Source organism: Hippocampus zosterae, chromosome 17 (genome assembly GCF_025434085.1).
Source record: "Hippocampus zosterae strain Florida chromosome 17, ASM2543408v3, whole genome shotgun sequence".
NCBI classification, from domain to species: Eukaryota; Metazoa; Chordata; class Actinopteri; order Syngnathiformes; family Syngnathidae; genus Hippocampus; species Hippocampus zosterae.
Window position 1 is genome coordinate 4,295,380 of NC_067467.1, and position 18,179 is coordinate 4,313,558.

Consider the following 18,179-nt stretch of genomic DNA (forward strand, 5'->3'; position numbering starts at 1 on the left):
TTGGGATTTTATTCCTTTTTTTTTGGTGACCCCTCCCCCAAAAATCGACAATAAAAACGGATCTGGCCCCCGTGCCTTGAGTTTTGACACGTCTGGTTGAACTCTTCGTCGATGGAAGATTTAAGACTTTGATCAGAACAAGGCCTGTGGGATCTTTGACGTCAAGATCACAGGCGCGATCAACGGAGTCCTTTATTTGACGCATGGAAGCATAGGCTCGCGCCCGCCCGCCGAGAACACGTCAAAAGGACAACGGCTCATATTCATCAGCCTAACGGTCTTGTTTCTCATTCCACAGTGTACACAGGTGCGCAACCCTAACGTCATAGTCCCACCTATGGACATTCATACAAGCAAAGTCACGAGCTTCACAATTTGAAGGGAAAGGAAAGTGAAAGTAAACATGTTTTTGTGGCTCAGCGCCCAGTTTCGTTTCTAAGGTGGTAGTCAGTCGCTCTGCGAGAGCTCACAGGCAGAACACGGCTCAGATACGAGGACAGCAGACGACGGAAGGTAAGAGATCCCCTTTGGTCTTTGCCTTCTTTTTAAACGGAACATGATTGACTAATAACTCCAGCAGCATCTCCTCCTTCGGAACGCGGAGTTATGATTTATTATTTTACAACAGTGTTATTAATTGTCTTCCACCGAAAACTGTTTGATTTGCCTCAAGAGGTTGATTGCGATCTGGTATATGTGTGGGCGGGATCATAACGCGTCCCCTCATAAGAATTTTCATAATGCTGTGTTGATATAGACTTCATCGGCTGTCTCGTCGTTTTGTCGAAATTAAAATAACAGTTGTTATTTTACAACTGTAGGAAACTACCGGTATTTAATTTTTTTTAGTCACTCAAGTGCCCTAAAAACAAACACTCGAATGACTTGAGAATATAAAGCATGAACAAACGAATACGAGCAATAACCTTGAATCCCCCCCCCCCCCCCACTCCTCCCTTACAGGATGACGATGTCGGGAGGTCTTGCGCTTTGCTGTGCTGCTCTGCTTCTTTCCATCACCTCCGCCGCCTGTGCCATTCCGAGGCTCAACTCCATCAATGATTTAAAGAAGGTCAACTTTGGCCAAGCGGTGCCCAAACACAGCCTGGTGCTGCTCCACTGGTTTGCCAACATCATTGATATTGACAACAACGATGTCATACGGCTGAATTTCGACCCAAACCTCGGAACGTACGGTTCGCACCACTACGGAAACTACGAGAGGATGTTGAACCCGCTGCCTCCGGGATACCGCTACTACACCCTCGGTAATGTCAACCAAGGCCAATCGGATCTTCCCGATTATGTCCTCAACCCACCAGACGGGGCGTTTCGAGGAAGAAACAGAGACCGAATCATATTCCGAATGCGGGAGCACGACACGGGCTGGCAAAACGACGAGACAGCCGATGAAGTCTATATCACACAGCATTATGAAAATTCTTATGAGGGGACGCGTTATGATCCCGCCCACACGTACCAGATCACAATCAACCTCTTGAGGGAAATCAGACAGTTTTCGGCGGAAGACAACCAAAGCAACTCGTTGACGGAGCTCCGGGAAGCCTTTGGAAGCAACATCGACGATTCGCAGTTGCGCTCGCTCAAAATCACGTGGCGTGAACTCGCTTGCCTCGGACTGCTGTTGTACATGGTCCTGGAGGAAAAATACCAACGGCACAACAAACCGCCGCCCGCGGCCAAAAGAAACGTGCAGCCTCATTGCGTCGTCGATATTCCGGAAAACAGAGAAAACCACCGCGACGTTCTAAAAAGCTGGCGACAATCACACGGTGGAGGCGGTATTCAACTTGAAGTGACGACAGAATCCAAGGGAAAAGCTGGGATTCTTTGGCGCGGTGTTCCCAAACACCGCCTCAAGGAAGGCGCGATGGTGGTGCTGTATAAGGACAATAACGCCCAGGAAGCCATGTATTCTCATGTGATCACTAGCGATTCGGGCCAGGTCAACACCTCCGTAGCCCTGAATGTCGGCCTCCAGGCGCGGCTCCATAAGACAAAGAGAAAGTTCTGTTTCTGGACGGTACCGGCTGAGGAGATATGCAGAGGAGAGGAGATTCGAAATCCGGAAAAAGTCCGGATACACGGCTACGACGCGAGCCTACAACTATTCGTGAAGGACGGCAAGGCTTGCGCTCGCTTGTTTGTCAACAGGGCGTTCGAAAATTGGAAAACGGAGTTCAAAACGTCCTGGGTGGGCTTCTACGCCAATTCAAACAAATCCACTGAAGAATATGATTGGTGGCAGTGGCAGTGGGCCACCAAATTCAAACCGGCGTCCATTCCTCATGACCACTACCACGATGTTTACGAGTACCACTCGAGTATGCCGATTGCCCCGGAAGTCCAAGCGCGATTCATTCTCAGGGATGAGATTGTGTTGGCTCAGACACCAAGCTGGAGCTGAACATCGATTCCAAAATATGTTTCTCTGCTCCAGCAAAATTGCACTGTCACAATACGATCTTAGCACTTGACTGTAAGCGCCCGGACGTCGGTTGATCCGTATCAATAAGTAGCTTGGGGAAATTGCTGTAAACACAATCTACTGTACCAGACTGAATTGATTACTTTGCTCGGGGACCCTCGCACTGACAGCTGAAGACGGAGAGAAAAATATCGTGGAGACAATCTTGTTTTACTGTCCCCACTAGCACACCCCGAATAGCTTTGGCGTGTGACACCGTGAAGCAGATCCATCACTCTTTCCGATTGTACTTTTCTTGCGGGTGGCCCCACACTCATTTAGTACATTTGTATAGATGTCTTTGTAAAATGAAAAGAATAAACATTTTCAAATTGATCTTGAATGCGAGTCTGAACTCATTTAACTCATTCACTCCCAAAGACGTTTTTAAACGTCTTTTCAGACTTGGTCCACAATTAGCCGGTACTGAATGAGTTAACACGAGGAGAACAGAGCCCAACGCCACTCAATGTGAACTGAAATCATCCCAGTCTATTAAAAATGGGAATCAAATTTAAACGCGTTTGCCTTGAACGACTCATTCCATGAGCACGCAACTTAACACAAAACGACACGTTTCTCGAATTAAGTTTCCACATTAAAATGAGCGGCGGACGCCATTCATCCGTTGCGGCACCACAAAAACGAAAAACACAATTGCGCTAATCCACTTCCAGCGAGTGTTATGGCTGTCGGTCGACCTTCGGCTTGCTGAAACCAATCTAGAGAAACAAAACCATGCGGGAAGAGCAGCTGTCACAGTTCAAACGAGACATGACAATCCCGCTGCCTCCTAATATGAACACGGGGGGGTTGGGGGAGAGGAATTGGCCCTGAGAAAATGCTGCTGCATTTTGAGCTACTTTCTTAACTCTGCATCAGACAGAGAATGACGAAGGATAAAAACGATGGAGGTGTATCAGTGCCTACAGCTGGTCATATTGTCACGCCGGTGTAGTAACGCGTGATGGTGTATATTTCAAGAGGCGCTCTTGAAAAGCAGCCCTCACCGGTTCCGTTGCCCATGGTTTATCTATCGATGCATCTACTGACGTAAGTTTACTACCCACTTGTTTTGCTATGCAAGTCAAAAGCGTTATCAGTTATTCCTGGTGTATAAATAGAACCAAAGGTTACTGTGCAAGTGCCAACGATGAGTCCACAGGCCTCCCCATATTAAAAAAAAAAAAAAAAAGACCATGATAAATCATTAAAAAAATGTCCACCCTGTGACCTACAACCCGTAGAACATAATTGGAGGAAAAAAAGGAGATATTTGCGAGGGGAAGTAGAAATAACACAATGAAATAATGCGGTTGCACAAGCGTGTCTTCCCCTATGTGTGGGTGGATGCGTGCGTGGGTCGGGTTCAGAATTAAATAATCACATTCAAACTCTTGTTAAATGAGACTTTTACAGTGCCCGTTTAGCTGATGTAACGGGATTTTCCTGACACTTAAACCACATTTCAAGGCACGCACGGGCCACCGGGACCCTCCGCAGAATCAGAAGGGATCTCACTGTTCAAAAGGTACCAGGCCTAAGAAGGGTACCAAAGAATTCCCAGAGAAGCAAATATGCCACATATGTGAGGGCAGTCATCAAACGACGAAAAGAACAAACAGTGACATGACCAAGAACAGGACGTCCCTCCGAAAGTGCCAAAAAGACCAGAAGGCAATGGTTAGGGATTGTGCCAAGAGACTGCAACACTGAAGGAGCTGCAGGAATTTCTGGCAAGTAATGGCTATTCACGACAATCGCCAAACAAAGCCTAAATACATTTAAAAAAAGTTAGGTTGTCTACTTGCACAAAGGAAATCACACACATTTTCACCTCACCTTATTGCCCAACTCCAAAGTGTCTTTCTTATTTTCCCCCTTCGATTTCACCAACTCAAACGTGTTCCACATATTTAGCGGGTCCACTGACTGACTGGCCTGGCCACGTCTTGTCATTTTATCTTTTTGCTTAATAGACTGTCAGAAACTACGCCGAACAGTGTAAACCGGAGGCGTTTTTTATGGCTTCCAGATTTGGAATGTATCACCTCCTGGCCGCTTGCGCCTGCTTGCAACAAACACAACGAGTGAGCTACAGCTGTCTCCAGATAGCCGCGCAAAGATGAGTCATTCAAATCAAGACACTGAATTGAGACAACAAAAATAGGAGTCAAACGCCAAGCCCAAATACTTAATGACTACACCATCGACTAATAAAGTAATGGGGGCGTACATTTTTTTTATAAAGTCACCAACGTGTACTTCTTTCATAAGAATGCAATTCACGACAACCCAGCTGATGAATAAATAGGAATTAGGAGTCTGGCTGGCGGCCTGAGATACCAGTTTGAACATACACATTTTGTCCAGATGGTGGTGCTAAAGGACAGGTGGAAACGATCACCATCCTGGCTATTTTTAACTCCAGTACAATGTCGATTGTAGGCCAGTGGCGACTCAAACTTTCAGGTAATACCTCAAAAAATGGCTCATTTCTCCAAGTACTCCAAAATGGAATATGAATTCAAATAGACGAGCACTGTATTAGGCCCAAGTATTCATCAAAAACTACATTTCAATGTAAGATTACCGGATGAAGCTGCGATATTATGCACAACTTCAACGTTAGCATTGCTTTAATAAGTCAATACAAATGGTTCATTTATTGCACATAGGTCCCAAATTATAACATTTTTGAACAACACTTCTGAATAAATCAAATACAAAGTGTATCGTATGCCCAAGTTAAATACAACTGAAGTGTACTAAAACGCACTGCTGGATTAGAAAAATAATGTTAAAGCCACTTGAACATGCATAGTTTGAACGTTTGATTGAGAAATTCTTCTACAGACCACAAGAGGGAGCCCTCATCCCACTCGTGGTCTTAGTACAACACAGTGAGTATGCTCTACGAGACCAAAAAAAAAAAAAAAGCGAATTAACTAGTTTCCAACACGAACACTATATCCTCTGCTTGACTATTTACTTCCTTAATTCCTTGTTGAGGAACAAGATCTGCGAATGTCATCATCATCCCTATAGCCTACATTGGTGTTCACAGACACCCCTATCCTTTTTTTACTTCTGCATTCCATACTGCAAAAATCCTCCGATACAAAATGACAGTGGTAAAATGTCCATGTGACACGACATTGCCAAGTTAAATGAAGAACGAAATGAGTGGAAATTCCAATATCGAGCACCTCAAAGCTAAAACTCTTGCTATTAAGCCAAGTAGAATTTTTTTTCCCCTCGCATTCTCGTTGGCTCGATAGGACTCGCAACTTGAGTCAACACTGACCAACTTTTAGCGTTCGGAGGACTTTAATCTGGATAGTCGAACCAGGAGGGGCACACACGTACCGACGACGGGACTAAAATGGAGCATTTTCCCTCCCTTGCAATCAGTGCAGTCAATGCCCAATTAAAATGGGAATGCAATTATCCTGTGCTGTGCGAATAGAAGTGCTTTTCGGTTACTCACGGTCTGCTGGTCGAGTCGCAGGGGTCTCTGTGACAGCGGGCGGCGCCCAGTCCACCCTGCTGTCAGCCAGGCAGGGCGGAGGTGCACTGGGCGCAGGAGGTGGCAGGTGGTGGATGTTGTTGTTCTCCATTGCGGCGGCTGGCACCAAGGCATCGGGTTGTCTGAAGCTCGGAATCTCCGGCCTGCGAGCCACCTCGACCGGGCTGAAGGTAGATGACGGGTGCTCCGCTCTTCTCTGAGGCGGCTCGGGGATTCGAGAGACGGGCGCGGATGAGAGCTGGGCGTCGATCCTCCTGGGAGGTGCAGGTGGCTCCATAGGCCGCCTGCTTGCGGAACTGGAGTTGGGATTGGGGGAGCCGTCGGGTGGGGTGCTCCGACTGCCCAGGCTCACCTCGGGTCGCTTAAGGCCAAAACGAGTGATGCCGGCACTGGGGGAGTTATCAATCTGCTTGGAGGAGACCTCAATGGAGATTTCCGTGCGGCGAGAAGAAGCCGAGTCGGGGTTACGACCCCCCGATAACTCAATGCGCCTCATGCCCGTTTTGGGGGATCGTGGATTGGAAGAATCGGAGGGAGACGATTTGGCGGAGTAGTAGTCAGAGTTGCGGGAGCTCAGGTCATAACTCCTCTGGCTGGAGGTGGAAGAGAGCGACGAGCGGAGGGGGTTGGTGGTCCGACGGGACAGAGGTGAAGGGTGTGTGGACGAATCGGTGTCCTCCACTTCAAATGACCTTTTCAGAGCTGGAAAACAAAATATTTCTGGTTAGGCACGAAACAGAAGACTAACATTGGCTCTATTCAGCCTGAACCCATCCTACCATAAGTATGCAAACAAGCTAAACAAAGCAAACCAAACATGAACTAAAAACGACAAGTGAGGCACGGCCGGAAATGCTTGTATTTTGGCCCTCTAACACAGACATGTGATAATCCTTCAGTGTGTGGTGTCATTTTTTTAAAAACGCGGATTCCTTCTTTTTTCCATCTACCCGGAAGAGCTGAAGCTCCAAACCATCACAACTGCAGACGAGAGGAACAAAGTGCTGTGAACACAAGCGTGCGTGAAAAATGTGCATTTGCACTCCAAGCACCTCCACGTAGCAACACTTTTTTTAACCTACAATGGTCAGCCTCTGTTTCAACCAACGTTTATTTTTGCATGAGTTAACATACGCGAACCTCACCTGTCTTGACGCGCTTCATATAGCTCGACAGCATAGCGCTTGGTAAAATCCAAGAAAAGCACTCGCTGAAAAAAACAACCTTCGCCGTCGTCAAAACAAGAACGAGCGAAAAAATACAAACGTCCACCTGCCGCTTGGACCTCGTACTCTGAAAATAACTTCAAGACACGAAATGCTACAGGGAGAATTTACGTCCACATCTTCGGCCTCGGTGGGCAGACATCAAGAACAGCTGTTCAACTGTTTGCGCATGCGCAAACGATCGAATCGCGCGACAAGTGATTGAAATTGTTCGTTTGAAAAAAACTTTCTTAACAAAAAACTTGTCTGTTCGTGAAACCTCTATGTTTGCTCACATATTATTTGTATTGGTACGTGCGTTGATACATTAATATAATAAAACTAACATGAATAACGCATAATTTTTGGTGGCCCAATCCAATTCAAATTCGAGCTCGCCAAGCGCACTTAGAACAGTCAAACTTAATTGCGACAGTTTTTGCTACTAGTCTATGCTATTGCTGCGTATTAACAAAAGAACTCTTATAACATCATCATAGTTATAGGTAGGCCTTCCACTAATGTGCGACTCTGTTTTTTAGTCGATTTTTTACAATGTTACTAATGATACTAGCAGCACACAACTATTACAGTTTTGCTGCATTAGTAACATGCAGTGGTTCTATTCGTGCACCCTACAGTCATTTCGGTAGTGCCTCAAATGCTCGAATGATGCATTTCTACACCACTTAAAACTGCTGAAGCCAAATGTGAACTTAATAAATCCTGTGACAGGCTCACTATTTTCTGTTCAGCACAACAACAATCCCACCTAGTTATTTAAAGAACGCACTCTCTAGCCACCGTTTGTTTCAAGACAGATGTGAAGGTGACATCTGGCTCGCTAAGGCCCCAAACCACAGCCGCTGCAGGCCCCGCAGCAATTATTCTCTGTCCTAAATAAATACCTAGCCTACGCAGGCATCAGTTCCTCTTATAGGCTAGGTACTAGCATGGGAGATGATGTTCTTCCTGGAAGCGTTGCTGTTTTTCACAGCGCTTCTGTGGCTGATGGTCGTAAGCGAGTGAGTCAGAAGAGAAGCAGCTGGTTCGCAGTATTCACTCGGTGCAATGAGAAATAACGCGAATGTGAATCAGCAGCATTTTCTGTGCCCAATCATCTCTGTTGTTGTTGTTACAGTTAGCGTCGGAGTCAAGAAACAAACGAAACTCATATCTGAAGGCAACTGTCCCATAGCCAATCAGGATGCAGGACACAAGTCACTGTCCCCCCCAAAAAAAAAACTTCACAAAAACAAAAAAAAAATGTATGAAACAGCTAAATTGCGAAAGGTGAACCGCATTATCGCGACGGTTGACTGCATGTATTGTCCATTGTAAACAACAACAACAAAAAGAGTGCCGAGCCGATTCCACAGACTGTTTGACCACGACTTTGACATAATAACATGTTTGCCTGCTGTTGTGCTAACTGTGGTGAGTTTTGCTGTGTGATGACTGAAACCTAACATGCGGGGACGCCTTGTATAGACGCACCGGAGACACTTGTCAGCTGTAGGTGCGTGCGGCTGTTTAAACACAGCTGGAGTGCAAGGTTAAACACCGCTTTGCATCATGCGTGCGCAGGGACTCAACTTGTGTCCAATAATACATTTAATAGTCAACATCTCTTAGCATGATGTATTTTATTTGATTATTTTTCGAAAAATATTGATCCTGAACTTCTCCGGATGGTGTACAGGTATATGGCACATTTCAATGTACTTAGATTGTATTTTTTATTTTTTTTTTGTATAGATATGATGGTTTTGACAACTGCAAAGTGATAGTGGTGGTATTAAGTCGCGCATGTCCCCACTGCAGGCTCAGGCACCAAATACACAGCCCCACCACTGTTAAGGGGACCCTTACTGTAAACTGGTGCCCCAAACTCTCTGACCATGTCAATCAAAACGGTACTTGCAGCAGTTTCCTGTATCGGATCTCCTCTGACATTGAACATTTGTGTTCTAGCCTCGTCACCCACAAGCAATCCAGCTCCAGTGGAATTTCCTCTCCCTGAGCCAGCGCGTCTCCCATAAGCAAGGAGGAAAGAGGTCAACTGAGAGAAAAGAGATAAGTGGCAGCTGCAGCGACAAAAGAAATCAATAGAAGCCAGATGTCTGCTTGCTGGGTTATCAGAGACGTGTTTACGCTCCGCGGAAAGATCCTGTTTTTCAAAAGAACGTGTCCCCTTTGAGCTCTCGGTGGAACAAAATGATATTAACCGCATCAGCTAAACGGAAGGGTCAGCAGCTCGGTGTCAAGATTGATTTTTTTGGGGGGTGAGACACAGGATAGGTTGGCCCGCAATTCCCCTCAAGAGTTGAAAAGGTTCAAAGGTAGCCAAATGATCACGGAGCTTTCCGAATTCTGAATCGTATGACCTGGGAGGCATCCGACTACCCCAGAGTTGTGCTGCAAGTGCTGCAATGTTCTCACACTGTTGAAATTAATGCATCGGCACGCAAAAGACCATCCAGGGGAAGTACACACTTCACTGACAAGAACAGTGGCCCATTATGTGTCACACACACACGAGACTAAAAGCATGATTGTAAACCACATGGCCGACATGTCTTCCCCCCCCCCCCCCCCCAGCCTCCCATGGACCTCGTTTATCTTTGCTCGTTTAAATGCCTAACGAGCCAGCGGGAGATTGAGAGTGCATGCCGCGAGCAAACTGGCGTTGACAGAGAAGCCGCCCCGGACAAGTGAGGATGCGTTTCCCAATGGCTGGGGTGTGCCACTGACGGCGTCAGTGGTGGGAGAGTACAAGTCAAGTTCTTGCACCCCCCCCACCCCAGACAGTAAAGAGTCACAGGAGGGGGAAAGGCCTGAGGATGGACAAGCGATGAGAGAGGACGAGCGGTGGAACAGACAGAGGATGAAGAGGAGCGGGAATGTGTGTGTGGGGAGGGAGGGGGGGCAAGGGGGGGGTGATGAAAACGAAGAGGAGCCCTGACAGGGGCGTGGCTGCGGGCCAGGTGTTCCCCCTAGACCAGGGATTTCCAGAGCTTGGACCGGGGGCCATTTAACCTCTACTGTATAAAAAAAAAATGCTGTACGTGGAGTGAAAATAAGGCATACAAAAACAAAGACACTTAACACACCACAAAACACGAAAACAATGCCGAGTCTCATGCTGAGTCATAAGCCAATGGAAAAAAAAATGCTTTTTAAGCTAGGAGGTGAGCAGCAACATTTTGGAGCAACTGGAAAAACTTGAAGGAGGACTGGCTGATTCCACAATAAAGTACATTAGAGTAATCTAGCCGAGATGTAAGTTTTTTTTAAATGCTATTGAGAACAAAGAGGCTTTACCTTAGCCAGCTGCCTTACAATGAAAAAAAAATTGTACAAAAATGTAACATCCACAATTTGCTCCTCTAATTTCAAACCCACGTTTGAGACTCTTAGTTTTAGATAAGGCGCCACGGGGCAAAGGTCAGCTGGGTCGGATGTACAAGTTCAAGAAAATTTTAATGCTACCTGTACAAATTTTTTTTAAAAAGCACGCTTTTTATTTCATGTTTGTTTTGAAATGTAGAAGAATAAAAATGACCAAAAATACGTTACACTACATAAAACATTTTAAGATGAATGTTACTAAGAATTATTTTTTTTTAGCTGCTTGAGTCTTACGTCACTTCAAACATGGCTGTGAATTTTGAGCTGCTATTGCGCTGAGTGTCATGAGTTATGGCATCAAATCAACAAAACACTACAACTGCGGACTCCACCTGCACAAATACAGCATTCCGAACACCCGGGACGGCTTCCAAACTTCCAAGATGTGACCTCAAAGACAAATGTAAACAAAAAACATGGCTGCACAAAATGCCTCAGTCTGATAATCGTTTACCGGCTGACGAGCCGTCCCGGGTGTGTATCGCCCTCCTCTCACCCACAGTCAGGTGGACTAATGAGAACATGCACTGAAGATAAATGGAAGGACAGTCACAGTCCAATGGCGGTCTATAACTTTATTAGCAGCTATTAGCTAGTGTGACAACAAAGCAACTCCTCCAAAAATTGCAATCATGGATGCAATGAATTGCAATCCACACGATGATCCATCTCACATTTTCTGTGCTCCTGATCTTATCCCGATCACCAAAAGAACAGCTCTCTAGCAAAATGGGCAACCCTGCTTTAAAAACGGCCGCCAATGAATGAGTTAACTGTCCCAAAGCCGAGGTCAGGAGAACTAATTGGCTCCACGTCTTTATTTTATTTCCGTGCCCGTCCCCATATTCCGGGCGGCTCATCAGCTAGTTCCTGCGGAAGGCTGGTAAGGTGGCCCACAAAAGTGTTGTTGCTTGGTTCAACTTTTTGTTCATCTTCATTGCTTATCGCGAAAATAAAGAGATGTTTAGCTCTACTAAATAACTAACAATTTCATTGCAATGCTTGTGGGTAGACAACATTTTTCGCTAAGATGCGCGCGCGATCGTAGTGAGCCACTGCCTGAGCGGCGCGGTGAAGTAGGTACGTTTTGAAAAGGGACAGACGGAAGGACAGACCGCGTGCGGGACGACGCGCAATATATATATAGAAGTGTAAATGATTCAAAAATAATTTATTGTCCATTATTTTGTTGACCCCCCCGGACCCTCAATCTTGGCTCGCAGACACCTATGGGTCCGGCAACCCTGGTTTGAGAAGCACTGATCGACATTGTTGTCCAAAAGCCATCGGTGCTAATCTAATCCACTATCCCCTTTTAGCAAGTTACACCCGGCAATCGATCGGCAGAATATACGGGATCTGAAAAAAAAAAAATGTAACCGCTTGTATAACCTTCCCTGAGGTCCAAAAGACAATTATGTAACATTGGCGATCACGTATAAATGGTAGTAAAACAGTATTTATGAGGTTACCACCCCGGTGATAAGTCATTGTACGTATAATAATATACTTTTAAAAGAAAGTACCAGGCTCTCTATGGTCAGCAGCACACCCATATACGTGAGTCAGGTTCCTGAGGAGAAAGGCTGATTGCAGCCTTTTTTTGGGGCTTCGCAGCTCCGAGCTCACAACAGCATTAACAAACGCACTACGGAACACTTTTAGCATGCGTTTTCCCTTCGACCGCAACCACAGATGTCAAGAAAGCCCTCTCAGTTTTTCCAAAACGTCCAGTCCCAATCAAACATGTGGAAAACATCGAAGGCCGCCGTCCTCATCGCAGGGGTTGCATAGTCACTGACAAGAGCGAGAAAGGCAGCAGAAAGAAAAGCAAGAACGCAACTAACCTTCAAAGTCTGATATGATCCCCTCCAAGTGAGCGTTGACTGTGGAATCAGACATTTTTTTTTTAGGGGGAGGGGGGGAGGACGAGTGTGTTTATCATGCGAGGGTTCCCTTTCACCCAGCAAGGAAACGTCGCCCAGAGGAGCGATCCAGATTTTAAACAAATCCCAAATTTGGAATCCGGCACCGGGGAGAACAGGAGGAGGGAGGGCAAGAAAAGAAAAACAACAGAACCGAGCTAAAGACGCTCTTCTCTAACTCTGCGTACTTTTTTCACAACTCCTTTTCGTCTCCTCTTTTCCTCCCTTCTGCTTTCCCTCTCTCTCTCTCTCTCTCTCGCCCTCTTGGCTTCCCTCCCCCCCTCCTCACGTCCATCCACGCTTTCCCTCCCACTTCCACGGTTTGTTCACGGGCTTGCTTCCTGTGGCCTCAGTCACATGACTGAAAGCTGCTCTTGTCAGCTGATGGAGCTGATGTTGATACGATGAGGGTTTGTTTTGTTTTTTGTCAATGGCAACCGTGTCCAGCAAATCAAAGATAATTTTTTTTTTTCAGGATGTTGTCCATGTCTTCAAAACTGCCCCCCCACCCCTTCACTCCGTCATGGTCCTTTTGACTTGGGAAAAGCTGAAACAAAATCACGCAGAGCCACGTCGGGGTAGGTAGGAAGATCGCTCCAGTAATTCTCTCGTCCAGGAACTGTCAGATGCTCATGATATGCAGTCACCTTAAGTTGTCTTGCCAAACTCCCCCAACTTTTATCACACGCTGGAAAAAAATCTCTTTATAAATGTTCTGGTTGATCGCCTGACACATTTGGTGGACTAGCGTTTAGCAAATCCGCCTCACAGTTCTGAGGCTGGAGATTTTAAGCCAATGCTCTATTCTTTCAAAATAATTCTCTGTCTGACGATTGGAATTAACATCTTAGATGGTTGTCAGCCTCACGGCCAACATGGTGCTTATATTGGAACCACAGCGTGTAGTTTGGGTTGATTTAAACATATTTACTCATTGTTAACACAGAACGGTTCTAAGCGCACACACCAGCATGCAGATTTATGACCCCCCAAAAAAACATTTTTAACTTAAGCAAAGCAAAACCTGCAATCATGGAGCAAACTTGCATCCCATTTTTCTGCCACTGGACCATGCAAAATATGAAAAAAGAAAAAAAAATAGCTAATAGACGATGATATTCCTGGCTGCAAAGAAAGCTGCACATATGGCTGGACTATCGACACTTGAAGTGAGCCAGATGTAATTTTTTTGGGGGCGCAGGTAAAGTGCCTAAACTCACAGAGCAGTTCCAAGTGGCCAAAACGAAATCATCTTCCGTTGAACTAACACAAGAAATTCTTTAGAACTTGTCTTTGACATAAAACACACCACAGCATACTTGGTGACATGATCCCCACCATATGTCATTTTTCTCCAGTAGGGGTCAGCACTGTACCTGCCAATAACCCTTGTTGCCAAGGGCAACCGTGCTGCACTGTAAAGCGATCTCCTGTGTTGTTAAAATAGCGACATGTGGAGAATCCCATTCTGGGACACACCCTCATCCCACCAGTGCAATTCCTCACATACAGACGCACGCGCTCAGCTTCGCACACCCACACTAACTCGGCGAGAACGCATGTGGCAGTGGCAGATGCACACTCAAGTACAAAAACACGTTAGGGAAGAAGCACGTGAATGAACTCGGCCTAGCAACTGACCCGTCTTTTTCAACCACGCGTACATGCGAGTTGGGGACAGGCCCACTTCCTTCCACCGCGTGTCCTTGCAAGCCCAGGCGTTACTAATCCAATCTGCTGTAACAACTGTCACACCGGAACTACTACCACTGGCATGCCTTTTTCTGTTCCAAGCTAGAAAGGAGTCGCTCATAATCATGAGAGTCACGATAAGAGATACAAGATGCTCACAAAACCGTGACTAGCTAGGAAAATTAAAAAAAATACAGTAATTGGTGACAATGAAGTTTGTTGAAGTGGGACATCTCGACTGAAAAGACGAGCTATCGGAGAGGAGCTATCACTTTAGCCTGGGTCGTTAGTGGAAGTTAGAGTGCGTCTTTGCCACATGCGTGCTTCGGTTGCTTTCCTTCCCAATCATCAAATCAGCTTTTGTATTGAAGGGTAATGTTGTAAGATGAGACACTTTTGAGATCAGAGTTTGCGGCGTTTTTCGAGAGGGGAGTCGATATCACTGATAAGATGCCTTTGGTACATCCACGTGATACCCAAAAACATTGAGATCTTACAAACTTCATCTCGTTCTATTTGAGGTGATGCCGTGCTGTTAGAAATTCATCTTGGTCAAAGTCCCACGCTTCTCTTTTGGTTCATGAACTGCAAGCTGACAATGGAAATGCAAACAGCAAAATAAGGTTAGCTTGCCGACGGGGTGGACAATAACAGAGTGGACAATTATTGGCTAAAGTTAATATGAACGAGCACATGGTGAACCGTCACAGCTTTTTTTTTTACATCAATTAATATTTCCAACAACACACATAATATGATGAAAGAAAAAAAATAACACTAGCATAAATAGCTTCAGCTGCCTTCATGTACTGTAATGTTACCGGTAGCATGTCTGAATGTACAGCTGTTCATGTGTTATGTCGCACCGCGCTGCTCCACATAACGGGACAGACACTTTACTCAAACGTGGGACGGACCACCGAGCGGCACTCTGAGAAAGCGGAAGAGGATAAATATATAAAAATGGGCGCCAGGCTGAGGACGGCTGTTGCGATAGTTATGCCAAGGGTGACAAGGCTTGCAAATGCCAAAATAGGCACACACGCACACATTCGCACACACAAATAGACACTGTCTGGTTGTCTTGTTGTCACGGCAACACTCAGAATAAGTACCCGACTAGTCCTCACTGAGGAGACAGCGTGAATGAAGAGGAGGAAGACGGGGAAGGCGAAAAGATCGATAGCACCGGTGGGAGAGGACACGCCAAGGAAAACGTGACATTAACACACCATTCCATATTTCCACCACGACTATTGGCTGCTACGACGACCATTAAAACGATTTAAATGACGTCTGATAAATAGTCCTGACACTCTTACTACTCCATTTACTTTTGTAAGTGTGACCACTTCTGTTGCCATTAGAACTACTACAAATACACGACTATTATTACCACCACCTGTACTTGTACGACCACCACTAGAACTATTTAAATTACTCCCAACTAGTACTCGTGCTATTCCTGATTTTTGATGCGTTTCCGCCCTGAAAGCAAGTACAGAGTGCGAGTACTTTTGCCACCCCGCGTGATGAATGTCAGTGGAAAGTATTCCGATGACAAACTGTCCCACATTGTGTGCTCCCCCCCCCCCCCCGACCCCCGCACAACCAACCACATGAGTGCATGCACAGCTGTACTCACAGCAGCTGTTTTTTATACAAAATGCGCAACAGCAGCACACACACTAGCTTTGTGCATCTTGATCAAATGCAGCACCTGTTGGCAACATGACTCGTGTGTGTGTGTGTGTGTGTGTGTGTGTGTGTGTGTGTGTGTGTGTGTGCGTGCGTGCCTGCATTGGCACACGCATGGGAAACCATCCTCCATGGAAATGATTATCAATAATACCCGCTTTGCCGCCCCCCCCCTCCCTCCCGCACCCCCCACCACCTCCAGCGCTCCGCTAGGTAATAACTTAAAAGGATGGAGTGGACAAGACAGCATTACAGTTCTTTGTTAGCCTCTCTGCGCTCACATATTGTTCTACTCAGTGCGTTGCCGTGGCAACCACCACAACACGGCCGCAGAGTTCAGCCGCTTGGTTCCGAAACTAATTTATGGGGGACATTACGAATGAGATTTAAATTTAAAAAATGAAATGCCTATGAGAGTATTTCATGCAACAGAGGAACTGTTTGAAAAAAAAAAAACAATAAAACATCCCACAAAAGGCTCATAGGATATGATTAGAAACAAAGGTTGCATCAATTTTATTTATTTTTTCATAAATGTCATCAGTCGGCCGAAATAGTTTTCTGCACAGGGCTGTCCGGGCTCTCCCTTAGAGACAAGCTGAGAAGCTTCATCATCCGAGCTATTTCTCCTCCACGTCGAGAGGAGCCAGATGAAGTGGCTCGGGCATCTGATTAGGATGCTTCCGGGTCGCCTGCCTGGTGAGATGTGCTGGGCATGTCCCACCGGCAGAAGGGACATGCCTAGGGGATGACCCAGGACTCACCTGCCATCTAGTGGTGATTAGTAATATTACAACATAAAACTACAGGTGACCTCTGCATATTTAGTTAGATTTTTTTTCAATATTTTTCCCTTTTTTCTGTATTTCTCACCTCTTTTGAGGGTGTTGGGGGAAAAAAAAGTTTTCAATCTCCGGAATTAAAATAAACACAAAAGTTTAAAAAATATATTGCGATAGACTAAAACAATAAAAAAATATTGAAAATAAAAATTCATTCATTCATTCATTCATCTTCCGAGCCGCTTGATCCTCACTAGGGTCGCGGGGGGGTGCTGGAGCCTATCCCAGCTGTCTTCGGGCAGTAGGCGGGGGACACCCTGAATCGGTTGCCAGCCAATCGCAGGGCACACAGAAACGAACAACCAATTGTTGAACAAAATAAAAATGATAGAATCCAAACGGTTCAATCGCTGTTACTACATTGACAGTTCACTGGTACACACTGACCAATGACCGCGATGTTGAGTTAACTTTCTGCCCGTTCGATAACGTAGGGACACTTGGGCACTTTCCAGAAGGTTGCCACCCTCGTCAGAGGGGGTGACATTTCACTCTGCAATGCGGGTGAATGTGTCACACTGTATCCACAGTCATCAGCTGACCTCAAAGCGACTGCAGTGAATTGAGGAGGGGTGGGGGGGCGCCAATGGCCTTTTTTCTCCCCCATTCAGCTCAGTCACTCTCTGGGGCTGTTGACTCAATGCGCAAACAAAGCAGGCTTTGCGCATCAGCGTCACTTCATGACGGGCGCAGATTAGCACGTGAAGCGATTACAGACAACGCTGTAGGCACTTGAGGATACGCAGAAATAATAATAATGACTGCGCTTTGTGAAGATTTGCCAAGCTTGATGGAATGGAAAGATGCGGACATAAGGCTGACATATTATCACGTTCTAAGTCCAACTTGGAGCGACATGAGCAGTCATTTGGAGTCACGTTTCTGCCCGTGTGGTGAAATAAATCTTCTTTCCTCCTGTTTTTTTAATCTCCGTCTACTCCTGGGGAAAGTGTCTGGCTCCTAAATTCCTTGCGAATGAATGGAGCTGCTCTAGGCCCCCCCACCCCCCACGCCACCACCATAAGTGACATTGTAAATTATAGCTGCTTTAAATAAAATACACACGCCAGACACGACGACGTTGATGTAAACAGTTTAAGATATGGATGCATTTATATTCACAAGGACAAAGTCCGGAACAGGAACACATCCAGATATGGGAAACTTCTGTCGGTGTTTATAATTGTGGCTGTAATTTGAGAAAACTATTGATTAACTATGAAGCAAAATACAAATTTTAATTTGTTGTTCATTGGGGTTAAAAAAATTTGAGTTGGTGAAAGGTGCTTTTTGTAGCAAGGCTGTGACATTAATGTATAAGATAATAAATTATTTGTAAAAAAAAATTTTACATTTTTTGTTTGTTTTGGATATGACATTTCTTTTTTT

At 45.6% G+C, this 18,179-nt stretch overlaps 2 protein-coding genes across 6 annotated transcripts in view; one reads left to right on the forward strand and one right to left on the reverse strand.

The window, feature by feature from the left end:
* The window catches only part of LOC127590477 (septin-9-like), a 41,251-nt gene that overhangs the window by 12,663 nt on the left and 10,409 nt on the right, over window positions 1-18,179 (reverse strand). For 3 of the 5 annotated variants that reach the window (XM_052050035.1, XM_052050034.1, XM_052050040.1), the window contains one exon: window positions 5,979-6,719. In XM_052050035.1, the coding sequence (XP_051905995.1) occupies window positions 5,979-6,719 (741 nt within the window). Of the gene's footprint in view, window positions 1-5,978; window positions 6,720-7,162; window positions 7,303-12,480; window positions 12,818-18,179 lie in introns of those variants that run through there. The other 2 variants (XM_052050036.1, XM_052050039.1) reach the window with 2 other exon arrangements.
* On the forward strand, window positions 291-2,824 carry LOC127590478 (uncharacterized). Its single transcript, XM_052050042.1, has 2 exons — window positions 291-513; window positions 964-2,824. Exon 2 carries the CDS (start codon window positions 965-967, stop codon window positions 2,426-2,428), a length of 1,464 nt encoding a protein of 487 aa, XP_051906002.1. The 5' UTR covers window positions 291-513; window position 964; the 3' UTR covers window positions 2,429-2,824.

What these genes read in the sequence shown, in the direction of transcription:
- LOC127590478 (XM_052050042.1), top strand. Translation starts at nt 965, where the DNA reads ATGACGATGTCGGGAGGTCTTGCGCTTTGCTGTGCTGCTCTGCTTCTT.